Source organism: Aaosphaeria arxii (assembly GCF_010015735.1).
Source record: "Aaosphaeria arxii CBS 175.79 unplaced genomic scaffold BU24scaffold_9, whole genome shotgun sequence".
NCBI lineage: Eukaryota > Fungi > Ascomycota > Dothideomycetes > Pleosporales > Aaosphaeria > Aaosphaeria arxii.
In genome coordinates, this window is record NW_022983482.1 from 186,098 (window position 1) to 200,792 (window position 14,695).

At 49.4% G+C, this 14,695-nt stretch overlaps 6 protein-coding genes across 6 annotated transcripts; 2 read left to right on the top strand and 4 right to left on the bottom strand.

Moving 5' to 3' along the window:
• Positions 1–1,717: 1,717 nt before the first annotated feature.
• On the top strand, positions 1,718–2,868 carry BU24DRAFT_485881 (glycoside hydrolase family 16 protein; the record flags this gene model as incomplete). The annotated part of the gene is made up of 2 exons (XM_033533401.1): positions 1,718–2,146; positions 2,203–2,868. Coding segments are annotated over 2 exons (1,095 nt in total), but the record flags the coding sequence as incomplete, so codon positions are not given.
• Positions 2,869–5,209: 2,341 nt separating this feature from the next.
• On the top strand, positions 5,210–6,031 carry BU24DRAFT_495485 (uncharacterized protein; the record flags this gene model as incomplete). Its single annotated transcript, XM_033534131.1, has 2 exons — positions 5,210–5,370; positions 5,428–6,031. The coding sequence occupies 2 exons, from the start codon at positions 5,210–5,212 to the stop codon at positions 6,029–6,031; spliced, it is 765 nt and encodes a 254-aa protein (XP_033379607.1).
• Positions 6,032–6,498: 467 nt separating this feature from the next.
• On the bottom strand, positions 6,499–7,880 carry BU24DRAFT_354661 (uncharacterized protein; the record flags this gene model as incomplete). The annotated part of the gene is made up of 3 exons (XM_033523826.1): positions 6,499–6,929; positions 6,982–7,524; positions 7,577–7,880. Coding segments are annotated over 3 exons (1,278 nt in total), but the record flags the coding sequence as incomplete, so codon positions are not given.
• A 665-nt stretch (positions 7,881–8,545) lies between these two features.
• BU24DRAFT_277696 (uncharacterized protein) lies at positions 8,546–9,683 on the bottom strand. Its single transcript, XM_033522666.1, has 3 exons — positions 9,464–9,683; positions 9,179–9,262; positions 8,546–8,997 (listed from the first exon to the last, which is right to left on the bottom strand). Exons 1-3 carry the CDS (start codon positions 9,467–9,469, stop codon positions 8,626–8,628), a joined length of 462 nt encoding a protein of 153 aa, XP_033379609.1. The 5' UTR covers positions 9,470–9,683; the 3' UTR covers positions 8,546–8,625.
• Positions 9,684–10,572: 889 nt separating this feature from the next.
• On the bottom strand, positions 10,573–12,342 carry BU24DRAFT_277673 (uncharacterized protein). The gene is made up of 3 exons (XM_033522665.1): positions 11,911–12,342; positions 11,334–11,853; positions 10,573–11,282 (listed from the first exon to the last, which is right to left on the bottom strand). Exons 1-3 carry the CDS (start codon positions 12,092–12,094, stop codon positions 10,937–10,939), a joined length of 1,050 nt encoding a protein of 349 aa, XP_033379610.1. The 5' UTR covers positions 12,095–12,342; the 3' UTR covers positions 10,573–10,936.
• Positions 12,343–12,665: 323 nt separating this feature from the next.
• On the bottom strand, positions 12,666–14,020 carry BU24DRAFT_495488 (uncharacterized protein; the record flags this gene model as incomplete). The annotated part of the gene is made up of 1 exon (XM_033534132.1): positions 12,666–14,020. Exon 1 carries the CDS (start codon positions 13,812–13,814, stop codon positions 12,666–12,668), a length of 1,149 nt encoding a protein of 382 aa, XP_033379611.1. The 5' UTR covers positions 13,815–14,020.
• Positions 14,021–14,695: the final 675 nt, after the last annotated feature.

Genomic DNA, 14,695 nt, shown 5'->3' on the forward strand with positions numbered 1-14,695 from the left:
AGTAAATAATGTCATGTCTCGAAGACGTTCAGGCTCTCCCAGACGGCCGGCGACAATTCTCAAACCTCTCCCCCATATCTGGCTCGATTCCTCGCTTGTCAGTCCGGGCGAGGGCTTATCCCACTCGAGATCCGACATGGGCGGGGCGGGCATTGGAAAGATGACAGGGAACATCCCTTACTCGCCTCAACCAGTGAATTTCTTGAAGCCGACCCTTTTCGCAGAGGCCAGAGTGTGCCAGACTTTTGGGCGATGCAAGGGAGATTTTTTTTCTTTTCCTCTCCGGAGAGGGGGGATGCGGATGTGCAGTGTAACGCTCCCTTTTACGCCTGTTTGACCGAACGCGTAGGCAGGCCCGTTTATGCATGTAATGGCATCGTATCGGTGGAGGCGTTGCGGAGGCGGGAGGAGGCTGTATTGTTTTGGGCCAGGCCAGTTCGTGGGTGACTTACTATACTTTTATGTCGATGTCGGAGGAGCATAAGAAACACTCGTTTGTGATATTCTCCGTAAGATTGTCCTCACGGCGATGCTGTATTGATGGAGCGTGATGTGGCCTTCTGGCCGATGTGAAAGGCCAATGAACTTAGAATTCAGACAGGGCGAATATGAATTGTCAAAAAGGCCAGTCTTGTACGGAGGGTAGGAGAGGCGATTGCATTCAAGTTGCATACGCTCGTCCCTGCAGTAGCCAGGAAAGGAACCGAGCAGCTGTAACCGGGGATAGACGCCGTTGAACGATCCATGGTTACACCACAGGAGAATGACAAGATAGCTAGGGAGAGCCGCAGCGTCCTGGGATTTGACAGGTTGCTTCGATGCAAAAAGCTTGGTAGGCGCAGGTTCTCGATCCCAACTGGATCGGTAAACTTTGGGACGCAATATACCTTAATATGCATCCTGAGATCGTGATGCTTGGTGCTTGGTACCTGGTACTACACTCGAGATTGAGTTGGAGCCTTTCCCCCACAATTGCAAACTTACTGCGTAATGCATCCTTGTGCTTTTTAATCTAGGCGGCATCTGGTTTTCGTTGTCCCAGTCTCGATTTTCGTAGGCGAAGGGCAGAACTGGAGTCTCTTGTTTAGAGCCTTCTTGCGATGTTTCCAAATACCACGACAGCAACATCCCGTGTCCCTGGCTTTCTTGTCACATAGCACTTTCCCTGGACCATTCTCCCAAGGAGAGTTTCAAATACCATTGGTACCAGTTGAAAATCGATTGATTGGCTCCATTACCATGCCTCTTTCGTTGTTGCCCGCCGCCTGGACTGCACCCCCGTGCCCTCCCTCTAACTTTTATGTCTGGTGCTGTGTCACTCTCTTTAATACTTGTACTTTGCCCCATTCCCCTCTTGATCGGCACCTACCTTCTGACTTTCTCTGCTCTCTTCGTTGTTCGCTCTTCGTACATTGGTCTTCCAATGCGCCTACTCTAATAATTTGGACCATATCCATAACGGATCCAACCTCAGTACTTCGCTACTAAACAAACGCCCACTGCACGACCAAACACCTTTAGCAGTAACACGTTAACAAGATTTGAGCACACGACATCCCAAAAGAGGAGGAGAGTTGTGCAGAAGTCACCATGTACAAGAAATTACTGGACGCACTGAGCGTCATGCCCTGTTTACTGCTAACCATGTCTCGCCCAGGTGAGTACCATGTCGAGAGCCACAGTCTCACAGGATTGTATTTATTTCCTCATCTGACAATCCAATGTAGTGCTTGCAGACTGCGAGTGCGGATACTCACTAAACAGTACCAGCGATCCTGAGTTTGCCGTGTTCACCGATCTCATGGAGAATGACTTCCTCCACACTGTCGTAGAAAACTTGACAACGATCGGATGGCAACCGCAAGTATACCAGATGGACGTTGGAGAGGCACGAGGGAGCTACGGAAAGAACTTCACCCTCAACAACGTCGAGGCGAATCCTTTGAAGAACAAGTTTGACTGGTCCGGCGAGGCGGAGAATGGAGGCGATGCAGGCATGCGACTGTGGGCTCGAAACGACTACTCCTCAGGTTACTTGGGCGCCGCGGAGGTTGTTTCCGTCCGAAATGATCAGAGATATGGTAGCTTCCGAGCCAGCATGAAACTTGCAACGGCAGACTCGGGAACCTGTGGAGGATTCTTCTGGGTATGACACTAAACCTCGAAATATTGGCCGCTTCAAGACAGCTCACGTACCTATAGTTCTTCAACGATTCTCAAGAGATCGACATGGAATTCCTATCGAGAGAATTCAATCAATCAGAAGGCGCTGTCAATCTCGTGCTCCATACGATAGAGTCGGTCGCAGACGGGTACGACGCCTCGGGAACCCCCCAATATAAAGTTGCGCATCTACCATTTCGACCAGACGATAAGTACCACGAATACCGATTCGATTGGGTCCCGGGAAGAGTTGTCTTCTATATTGATGGCGAGTTCCTCTGGAAGATGGAGGGCCACGGTGTTCCAGAGACTCCTGGTCGTTTGTACCTCAATCACTGGAGTAACGGGGATGCAAGGTGGTCTGGAGGCCCACCACCCCGAGACGAATCCATGACGATTTCCTATATCAAGGCTTACTTCAACTCTACCGACGAGGAACGTAACGATAAGTACAAAGAGCGCTGTGAGAGCTTCAACGCCAGCCAAGTGTGCACTATTCCCGAGCAAATGGGAGCTCCTGATTTAGGAGGAGACAGCGGCAATCAGACTGCAAGGACCTACTTCTTCACCCAAGAGAAAGACAAAGCTCCAGGCCAGATTATCGCTCATACTAACAACAACCCCTACAGCGGCGCGGCCAGGCCGTCTACTACAATATTCGCGTCAGTAATGGTTGTCCTGTTCAGCTGCTTTCTGGTACTGTAGAGAGAAGATCTTGATTCATCTTCCCATGGTAACCGACACACCTGACGCCACATACCTCGGAACTACAACTATAACGCGGCTCTTCTTCTGTGTGTGACATTTGACGCTGTCACACCTAATTTACTGGAGCTACTCTATGAGCAAATGAAACTCTCCATCTCCTGGCTTATAACGTCTCCGATCGCAACCGAGACCCCAGGTGCGAGAGCTTACAATAATCCTTAAGCTTGGTCTACTCTTCGGGTTGAAATTCAGCGTGAATGCCAGCATTAATCACCCACTGACAACGGCATTTGCATGGATCTGGGGAACTTCTAATCAACTCCGACTTTGAGGGAACTTCTTCAGATCTCTTTTTCATGATAGAGCCCACGCTTGTCTGAATCGGCACTGATATCGTCTTCGATGCCAGGAAAGGACTTTCAGTTGGATCACGACGACTCGTTTCTATATGAGCGTATACGCTCTAATTATTCTCAGACGGATTCTTTAATTTCCACTTACTTCCTTGTATACACTTCTTTTTTCCACCTACGCGGAAAATTACGCCGCCTCTGTTGGATCATTCATCAATTCCTTTCACAGTTCGGAACGCAGTTCGACTATTCGCAACTTCAGGAAACACTACCCATGGGGAATTCATGCGAATGACCGAATAGATGGCATCAAAATTTACACCAACGCGTCATTGGTTTTCTTCCGCATTGGCGCCCCGTTGGTCTCGCCTCAATTCCCTTACAGAGTGCGAACCTTCGCGCTTACTAATGTTTCTTAAAGCATTTCCACATTATGGAAATGAATTTCGATATATATACTTGGCCTGGACATTACTTTATCTTTGGGAGACGTTGAGAAGGGTTTGGAAGATACCAATCTGCATACTTTACAGGCATGGTTATCATCAGGATGTCCATAATCTCCTCCATTCTTGCTTTGTCTCTAGTTCAACTGCATAGTTTGGATCAAAACAGTGTTTTTGGATTGGTATTTCTGTATGGCACATGCATTTTGGAAGAAGTGTGCGCCCATAATGAAAGCAAGAAGGATGAGAGATGCATAATCGAGCAGTCGAATTGGGATCAGATTGATGAGGGAGGTGGAAGAAAAAGCATAACAGTGAAGAATATAACAATTAGTAGTTTTATAACAAGCTCTCCTTTGCCATTCATCTTCATCCTGGACATGCTCTGCAACTGTACATAATATCTGCAAACTTCCCATATTCCTGGATCCACAATGCAGAAGGGAACAGACATCAAGGGAGATCTCGACAAAGGTCGCTTACGAGGTCGTGGAACCTTTGCTTTCATCGGACGCTTTCGTGCACATCCGCATAACTACCCCGTACGATCCTCCCAACCCCTTTTTGTATGCCTGTACATCTTGTGAGTCCCCACTCTTTCTTCATAGGGATGGTACAGGTTCAAGGCGACTTGCATGGCTGCTGACAAGACACGATCTTAGGGGGGATTTTGGGGTCATTGGTAAATGCAATGGTTCATGGGTGAGTTCGCCTTTTCTTTTCTTTTTGCCGCAGTCTGTGGTTCACAGGGCAGTATCATGGGATATGATGAATTGGAGATTTTGCAGACTGGTCAGCTTTTGAAGCTAGAGTACCTACTTCTCTTAGGCAATGTCTCTCAACTACGATAGCCAGGGCAGACAAATAGTGACCTCTTGCGTCAAAACGATTTTACTAGTTAGCGGAAATGCTCCTGTCATTTGTTGAGATTCTCCCTCTTACTACTTCCCCCCCTCCGCTCTCGACCTGCATGGCCCACGTGCGGACTGTTACATTCCGAAACATTCCTCCGCACCCGAAGATGTCACTTTCGAGATCGAGCATTCCTTTCAGCCTCCTTCTCTATTGTTGAGGGTAGGTAGGGTTCATGGTCGAGAAAAATTTACGTAGGGTTGCGATATTGCTATTGTGAAAATGCTGGGAGGGTGAATTGGATGCGAGGTGGGAAAAGTCGATATAAAGGGAAATTCAAGAATTGCTCCAGGAGCTTTTTAGCTGGCGTTTGGTATGGGCTGGTAGTGTTATTGTAGCTGGATTTGAGGTCCAGATGGTATTCTGCGTTTTGAATTTGTTCCTCGTTTCTATGCTGCGGTCGTGGAAGTGTTATCAAGTTTAAGAGAAGAACGATTCCATCTTTGAGGACACAGATAACACCACTCCATCCGCCTTCGTCCATCTCTCCCCCGTACCCCAGCCACCAGACACTCCCACACAGAGAAATTGAAGCATCCATCAACCCTATTCCGGCCCTCGCATTCCTCACACCAATACACTTAACACCACCGCTACCGCCCCAAATGGATAAACAAACAAACAACGATGAAGCGAGCCGCTTTTCCGATATTTCTTCTCTCCACGGGTGTGATTTGCCACGGTCTCCTACACGATGACGGGGGACTAGCGAGCAGTGATGTCCAAGTGAATGAGCTGGTTGCGAGGGAGTTGTTGGACGCTGGGAATGGCCTCTTGGGCGATATATAGTACGTATACATCCGAATGAAACAAGTGATCTTCAATATTAACAACAACCCTCATAGTCCCCGTCAACTCCCCAACCCCCCAGCACCAGCACCAGCACCACTACAACAACCCCCAGCGCCAGACACCCTCGACACCTCCCCAGAAGTCGGAGAAGAAGAAGACGACGCACCCCCCGAACCCGACCCAAACACCCCTCCCGAGCCCCCTCCCGGCGTCCCCGCGGTCCCCAACCCAAACATCCTCCCAGCCCCCGTCCCCATCCCTCCAGTCCCCGTTCCCGCCCCGGCTCCGGGAGCTCCAGGCGCACCTCCACTCGTAGCTCCAAAGCCAGCAGTGCCAGGGGGCGTGGCACCGGCGCCGGCACCGGCACCCACGATCCGCACGGACGAGTACTCGACGACGGTGCAGTGGGTGGAATCGCACATCGGGACGACGGCCACGACGTGGTATCCGCAGACTGTGGTGATGCTGTTTAAAGCTACGCCGGGGCAGGGCGCGGCGCCTGGGAGCGGGGCGATCGGGATGGGGACTTTGACGGGGGAGGTGGGACGGACGAAGACGGTGGTTGCGGGGAGCGCGGCGACGGCTGAGGTCAAGGTTTGGGGGAAGGCGGTTGGTGTGTTGGCTGGTGTTGGGCTCGGGGTTGTGGGGTTGCTGTGAGGGGGGAGAGATATCTTCTGGGGATTTTGGGTTTTGGGGTTTTCAATACTGGAGGATAAATGAGAAAGTCTGTTGCTCTTAATGGATTAATGGGACTTTTTTCCTTTCTGGAGTCATGTTTAATATACCACTAGTCTTTAATGCAATCACGGTGATCGCGCATCATTTCATTTCGATGATAGACAACACGTGAGTGCCGTCTTGCAGGATATATAGGCTCATCTTTCCACTACTTTGACAGTGTCGTCCATGAATTCAAGGATTTCATATTGATGACTACTTAGAAAGTCACACTAAAATATATCATTCCTTGCCATAACTCTTATAGGGTAGCCGTTTCATAACTGATCCCTTTCGCGAGGTAGGCTGGCCGTTTTCTTTTTCCATTCCATTGCATTAGGAGCATTCACGTATGATAGGAAATTAGTTTCCAAAGGCACGCGGCTGATCGAGAAAACTCGATCATGCTAGTACCTTTGAGGTGGTGGGGGGCCACCGTACCCTTGCTGGCCAGGATAACCTCCAGGGCCTCCGGGTCCTCCAGGTCCGCCCTGAGGAGGCCTCTGCTGGTACTGGCCTTGAGGAGGCTGACCATATTGACCTGGGGGAGGTCCGCCGTACTGGGGTTGCTGGCCGTAGCCTTGCTGGGGCTGGCCATACTGGCCTGGAGGAGGACCTCCGTAACCGCCTTGCTGGCCACCAGGGGGTCCGTATCCACCAGGTCCACCTGGTCCACCAGGTCCACCGTAGCCTCCGGCAGGAGGAGGGTTGGACTTCTCGTCCTTGGAATCGTATGAGGCATCGATAGCTCCGAGAAGCAACTTGACGATCCATAGATCAGGTGTCAGGTCGACAGGTGGGTTAGCGCGCATCATCTCTTCTTGCTCGTTCTCGAAGTCTAATAAAAGGTTAGTGTATGTCAAAGAATTTGGAAAGATTAGGATATGTACTGGATGTGCAATCGACCATTGGCCCGACAGCAGGGTCCTCATCAAGCTTTCCAAGGAACTTCTTGGCCATCTCATCGTTTCCGACCTGCGCAAACTCGAAGGCGAGACCGCCCTTTCCATAGCGGGTACGCGCAAGCTCGCCGTATGCGTAGTTGATGGTTTCGAAGACGGCGTTCTGGGGCTCGCCAGCGGGCTGGCCGTCAGTGATGGTGATTACCAAGACGGGCTTCTTGAGCGTGCCATTTCGGGCCTGGTTCAAGACGATGTCGTCGATGACCTTCCTGCGGAGAGCGGTTCCCATGGGGGTGAGGCCCTTGAATTGAACGCCACGCATAATGGCTTCAATCTGGCCCTCGTTGGCGATGCCGTCCTGGAGAGGACGGCCGCTCTGGTCGCGCTGTTGGCTAAGGTCGGTGTTCATGAAGCGGACGGAAATGCCATCGGGATCGAACAACGTGGCGGCGAATGCAACGCGGTCGAGAATGAGGCGCAAGTCCTTAATACGACTTCCCTCCTCCTCGAACTGCATGGAACCACTGTCATCTTTGTATGAAGTTAGTAAATAATCACACAACTAGGGACATTATACGCGTACCAATGTACAGAACGATATCGTACAGAGCAAGCTTGACGACATCGTTGGCGATCTCCTTAGCCACGCGCCAGCGCTGAATGACCTGGTTGATGAGGGATGGTGCCTTCTGAGCAATTTGATCGATGATAGGTGAGTTGGGAGGGTAGAAGTTCTGGAGCTGCTTCTCCTGAATACAGCTTATGAGGAGCTGCTTGTAGCCCTGAATCTCTGCAGGACCAGCCTGAACTGGTGGTGGGGCACCACCCCCTGGGCCACCGTACTGTTGGGGAGGGGGACCACCTCCGTACTGCTGCTGAGGTGGTTGGCCGTATTGTCCAGGTGGAGGTTGACCCTATATCAGACCAAAGTCAGCTTCTGTACACCCGATTCAAATATGAAAATAGAAAAACAAAAGAATATTGCATGCTCTGGAAACATCAAGAAGGAGATCCAAATGGAGTTGAAGAACAGGTGGACGCCAGACAGAATTGGTGGAAGCAGTGAAGACCAACATATTGATTGTATTGCCCCGGGGGTGGACCATAGCCTTGCTGGCCATACGGCGGCTGTTGGCCATATGGTTGTTGCTGTCCATAGCCTGGCTGACCCCCGTATGGTTGTTGTTGTTGCTGTCCATATGGAGGTTGACCGTACTGGCCTGCTGGAGACTGTGGAGGATAGGGAGATCGTGGAGGAACCGGAGGCTGCGACTGCTGGCCAGGCGGAGGAGGCGGGGGAGGGCGATTATATCCACCTTGTTGAGGGTTTGGGTAGGGCGAAGAAGGAGGATATGGGTTTTGGTTGTGAGAAGCGGACGGGTACGGCGGAGGTATGGCAGGACTCTGGCCCTGTTGATAGCCGTTAGGTGGGTAGTTCGGGCGTTGCTGCGGGTAGCCGCCTTGGTATGCCATGTTGAATAAATCTGAGGATTGAAGGGATCGACGACTGAGCGCGCACGCAGGTCGGAAGCAGAGCCAAAGCCAATAAAGCCGAGTCCTGGGGTCTGGGACAGGAACGCGCTCGCAAAATTCCGCAGTCCAAAAAGCGATACAGGATTTGAATTTAAAAACTCAAGGAGGCGATAGTGCGAGGAGTTTGCAGGTCGAGCGCAAAAGGAAGAATAATAATGGTTGTGGTGGTGATGGATGTGATGATGATGATGATGATGATGCTGATGGTGTGGAGATGGTGGGGTTGGTGTTCCAGAAAATTGGATGTCGTCCCAGGCGCAAAGTGGCGGGAGCTGATGACTGATGACGCAGGGTCGCAAGAGCACACAGCACGCAATGATCGATACGAGAGAGCCCGACAATAATAGCAATAAAGACGAAAAGGAACAGGAACAAGAAGAAGGAGAGAAGAGTAAGAATAAAAAGCACACTCACCGGAGCGCCGGCACCTGGTGCACCACCAGGATAGGCTTGGTATTGCGGCTGGCCGGGCTGAACACGCGTTAGTACAGGTCGTTTGGGCGCATGTTGGGTAGTCACGTAGATGTATGAGGTGTTTACTAGGTGGATGCCTAGGTAGATAAAACGGTCGATGCAGTATGTAATACTCCGTATAAAGTAGACGATGCAAGACCAGGGATGGAGGGAAAGGGAATGGAATATAGGTACTTACATATCCGCCTGGCTGCTGTTGACCTCCCTGAGGTGGATAGCCTCCACCGGGAGCCGCATTCTGGGCGGCGAGCTTCGAAGCCAACTAGAAAGGAAAAGCGAAGAAGCATAAAGTCAGCCTTACGGTATCTTTTCTGGATAACGAGAATAAATGGCGTGGTGGGTTGATTGATGCTGATTATTGCTTGTTGGCTGATGGCGGGGCAGCAGCGGTAGCTGGTACGTAGCAAGGTACACAGCTATCAAATGCGCATCCACCGAACAGGTTCGATTGACTGTTACTTACTCCCATGATGACGGATGGATAAAGTGTGTTTTTGATGAGGGCGAGTTATTAGAAGTGGTGAGGAGGATGATTGTAGAAACAGGAAAAGAGGTGAGAAGGGGATGTAAGAGTAAGAGAGGAAGTAATAAGAGTTGGTGGTGAGTGACGGGTGTAGGTTGGGTGATGTTATAATGAGCTTAGGCCTGGAGCTTATGGCCTGTGGGTGGGCAGGTGCAGGTGGCAGCAACCAGCCTTGAAATAGTGGGGTATCTTCGTCACGGAAGCTCAGCTTGTGGCTCCTTCCCAGGCTGTTGACTATCCTACCGGTATTTCTTTGTGACACTAACTAAACAAACACCAACGACAACCTTACCTTGGACTTATTGGATGCTTATTTGATATTAAAACCACTCATCAAATACACAGACTCATAAGAGTAATGATCACAATGATGAATGGCTTGTGTCAATTCAATACCACTCAGCCACGATCCAACACTCCTACTGGATCACCACCATTCACTCGGTCCACACGATGTCCCTTCGTTTGTCGTCATTTCTAAAGTCCGTCGTTCGTTCATTTCCGGTACGATGGGCGCTTGCCGTTGGTTGAGGCTGTGTCCGTATCATATGCACGCAATCATTTCAATGTCAACTCATAAGCCACGCGCTAGTTTAGAGCTGAGCAAGAAACTTTTGACAGCTTCAGCCACAATGTCGACCAAGGAGAACGTGAGGGGAACCCACTTCAACCCCTTCACTCGGTAACATTCTCGTTTATCATCTTCCACCAGGGTCCAATATGCCTCCAAGAGAATATTCATTGTATGGAAAATATCTGTCGCTCGGTTTTAAGTGCAATAGTGCCGCGATATTGGGAATAAGGCAGTCCACACTCATGCAATCATGCAATCAGTTCCCCACCTAGGCACTGTGCTCACAACCGGTCAGCTTCATGCGGACGGCACAGCTGTCCCTACCTTCCATTTCGGCTCCCTACAACACCATGATTAGAAATCTAAGAGGCGCGATCGCATATCCAATGTGTATCGACAAAAGTCATTTAAAGGCGAGGCAGATTCCTTCATATGCAGTACGAGGATAAGGCACAGTCGTCGAGGAAACGTTTCATACTATAGGTCATTATGAGCTTTGTGTTTGTCTGGATAGATAAGAAAGGGTCACCGGTAGGGAGACGTCCATACAAACAAGCAATCCATGGCGCTTAATGTTGATATTTATTTCGTGATTGGGCATGTTATGAAGTATAGCCATAAAAACCAGGCAACTTTGCAGTCACAAGGGAAATCAGGGAGTCAGTGTCAACCATTCAAAGAAACATAAAGGATTCTCGTTTCGCCCATGCACAAGCACTGGCTGTAGTAAAATGAACTGACTCGTCAAATGAAATAGATTTCCGTGCCTCTTATCTGTGTGTTTGTTTCGAATTGAATATGTCATTGTATGGCTTCATTGGATATCCGCTCCGCAGAAACTAGAAGATCGCAATCGCTCCGGGCGGACTGCCAATGCCACCCTTGACGTGTAACGGTGCACTCGTCAGAAAGAATGTATACTTCCCCTTCGACTTACACAACTGCGATAGCTTCTCTAGATCCCACATCTCGCCGATCGGTGTGCCCCACTGGGTCAATAGCCACTCATGCAAACACCACCCCTCATCAAACTTTGGTGGCCACGCCTCGAACGCAACAGTATCACCGACAACAGCAGCGAAATGATGGTCATAAAGCCAGCGCACTGACTTTTCGTTTCCTTGTACGCCAATGGCAATGCTGTTGTCCTGAGTACCGCTCTTTCGCTCTGCGATCGTTGCGTTACTGTGCATGTCAGATTCTATTTCTTTGACTGGTTTGACAGCAAACACTCACTCATGCCAACGCACGTATCCACTACGTATCAATAAAATATCACCCGGACGGGTAGTAGTACCCTGCCAGGCAAGCGTCTCTTCTAGCTCATCGACTGGAATCTCATGCCGTGATACTGGACTTGGTGGGTTGCCACGATGCTCCTCATACCAGCGAAGCCAGTCAACAAGTACCCCACGGCCGACAATCCCTCCACGCTCGCACCAGTTATGGATACCATTTCGGTCCGTCCTGGTAGCCTCCTCATGTGTCAAGCCATTATAGTATTTAGCCGTCGATTGGTGCGCGAAATGCTTCAGACTATCCCACTGACTACCGGATTGAGTGTTGATGTAGATTTCGTCATCCATAGATTTGAACCCCAAGCTTTCATTGAGGTCAATTTTCGTCTGGTGGAACTGCTTCCGTCCGAAGCCAGGAAACTGTACATTCTGAAGGGGCCAATCCAATTGTACGTGATCGCCAGTCTGGATCTCGCGACTGGCGGCGTGAACGATCGAGGGGGTAAGAAGATTAATCGCTAGACACAGATTTTGTCAGATTATGTCGGAGCAAGAGCAGTGAGATTGAAGCATACTGCCAACCTCGTCTTTCTTTCCATCCTTGTCGAAGAAGCCCCATAAACAACCTTGAGGTTCGCCCTCCACCTTGGGCAGGTCGTCAAAAGCAGGGAATTGATGAGCTGATCCAAACAATCCTCCTGTGAGTGTATTCGCGACCGCAGATAGCCGGCTCTGTGCTGTTTTGAGTCTATCTGCCATGATGTCGCGTGTATTATGGTGTCTTTCTTGCAATGGTGGAATTTGTGGTTGTTGTGAGTGTTTACACTTCAATAAAAGATATAAAAGTGTTCTCTTGGATCTCCTGAGGGCAAACCCCGCATGTAAACTCTGTTTGGATCCATATTGGCAAGAACCATGCCATTCAGGGTCGACTATATCGCAAATGACGTAAAACTAAGGCCTAGAGAGGACTGCTACTCGACGAGTCGCTAGAGTTGACGTTGTGATGGTCGTGTTTTGAGGATAGCTTCCGAAGATGCATGAGTGGAGTACTTCGAAGGCTAAACCTACCTGGGGAAGGTGCTTCCCCACCTTCCGCATTTCGCTTCCCGTGGGAATCAAAGTTAAGTAGAAACTACAACCTCACTGATTTCTCTGATAGACCACACCATTCACGATATTGCAGATGTAGAGACATAAGAAAATTGTATTTAGTATTACATTCTTCCTCCCGCCATGTCAATCATCCTTCCTCCACCATATCCAAATATACCCTTCCCAACTCCGAGTTTGGACCAGTTTTCCGATGTGTGTCACCTCAGTCTGCAGACTATAGTGCTGTACCGCGTGCCGGCGTGAACCTAACGGTCTCTCGATTGATCTCATCGCAGCCATCTGGTACCCAGTACCAACCCCGTTGGTTCAAATTGCGAATGCTTGGACCCTGAAGCACAGCAACTCCAACTTTCGGTGCATCCCAGAGAGTCCTTTTGGCGACGGGCAGGGCGTCAAGCCGATTCCAAGTTTCCTCTAGGAAATGTTCGTGCAGCCATCGCACATGAACTTCGTAAGTCATGAAACCTTGGCGTCGTATAGAGGGGTTCAAAGGATAATTGATTTCTGGCCTCCAGGTAAATTCTTGGATTCCGGTAGTGGGACAGGGGGAACCATTGAAACGACCAGGACCCCACATCCACCGCTCCCAGGCCCAACCAAGGTCGGTATCCCAATGATCAATATCGAACAAGGGCTCTTTCAGCTTCTTTCCGGTTTTGGCTGTGAAAAAGGCATGTGCAAGCTCGTGCACAAAGGTGCTTGCAAGCATCCAATTCGTTTGGATGCGTTGAACTTCATTGCTATCACCTCTCAAAAGGAATCGGAAATAATTGACGTTGATACGTAGGTGGTGGTGCTTTGCGTTCTTCTTCTTCTTCTTCTTCTTCTCCTCCTCCTCCTCCTCTCCCCTTTCGAATTGGGTAGATCCGTGCGATTTCATGACGCCGAACTCCCATCGAATGTTATCCGCTATTTTCTCAAACTTGTTCGCCACCGACCGAATTGCTCCTGGATTTGTGTCGCTAAGTCGAGGACCAACCATGACCATTTTTGAGGTATTCTTCAGAGGTACCTGGTGACCCAAAAGCGTACGAATCCAAAATCCTTGCAATTTATCGCTGGTAATATATCGTGTAGCAAGCTTCAGGGCGGGCTGCAATCTGTTCCAGAGAATGTCATATTTCGCCATGCCAGGCCAGTTCTGCCTCCTGAATATACAATGAATTGGGTTGGATAGATTCCCCTGCCATGGGCCATTGATGCTATTCCGAATTGCGGGGACTGTCTCAGGATGAGTCCGCAAGATAGTCTCCAATAGCGTCAGAAAATGCTCTGCAGTGATTTCTTTTGTCCATCTAGTCTCGCCCGGTTTATTAACCACGCGGCGCTCTAAGGATTCGGAGTAGTAATCCTGCTCGGACATATTGAGTTCAGTGGTGAAAAAATCTGGCGAAAGTCGAATAACATCAATATTGGTGCTCAAGTCTTGTAGAATGCTGTCAGAACCTATAAAACCATAGTTTTTGCGATCGTCAGTGGTCACATCCGCAGATTAATACTCTAAAATTGAGTAATACTGTACCTGAAATCGAAATTCGGGACAAATAAAGAGCAAGTTGCTCCTTGAGGCTGATGTTTGGATGCATCTTGAATGAAATTTTCAGACGACCTGCGTTGAAAATATGTAAAGATTGTTGTTGCTTTGGGTATGTATTGGTGCGATGTCGAAGTAATTTCTAGGGACAGGTAACGACGATGAACAGAGGGCTTTTTGTGTACATGTAGACTTTGCCAACGAAGACAATTCGACACATAATGGCACTCCTATTCCCTAGATAGAAATGTAAATCACTTCAAAGCTCCATCCTGTTAGACATTGGGATCAAAGCGCAGGAGACACAGGAGGTATCAAGATATTCACGGACCGTTCGTCACTCACAGGACACACCAACAACCAATGAATTGCATATCACTGCGCATCTTACTTTAACACGGGGACATCGGCATACAGTGTTGATTGAATCATATCTCTGAAAGTCATGTAGTTGATTTTTAGTATCATCATTCAAACAAATCGGATCTCGTCCAGCTCTGCACGTTCCAGTTCAAGATCGTTGTAGCTTCAGTGGGGTATCAACTCACAGACCAAACTATTCTGATGGCCTACAAATGTCTTGGTCGCAATATTTAGGTCAATTCTCGCCTATCTCAGCATTGGGCGCCGCCTTGTTTGCTTCGCTCTATTTTGTGTTAAGACGTGGATGAATATGCGAAACATTCAAGGAAATCGTCCAATGGTCAGAG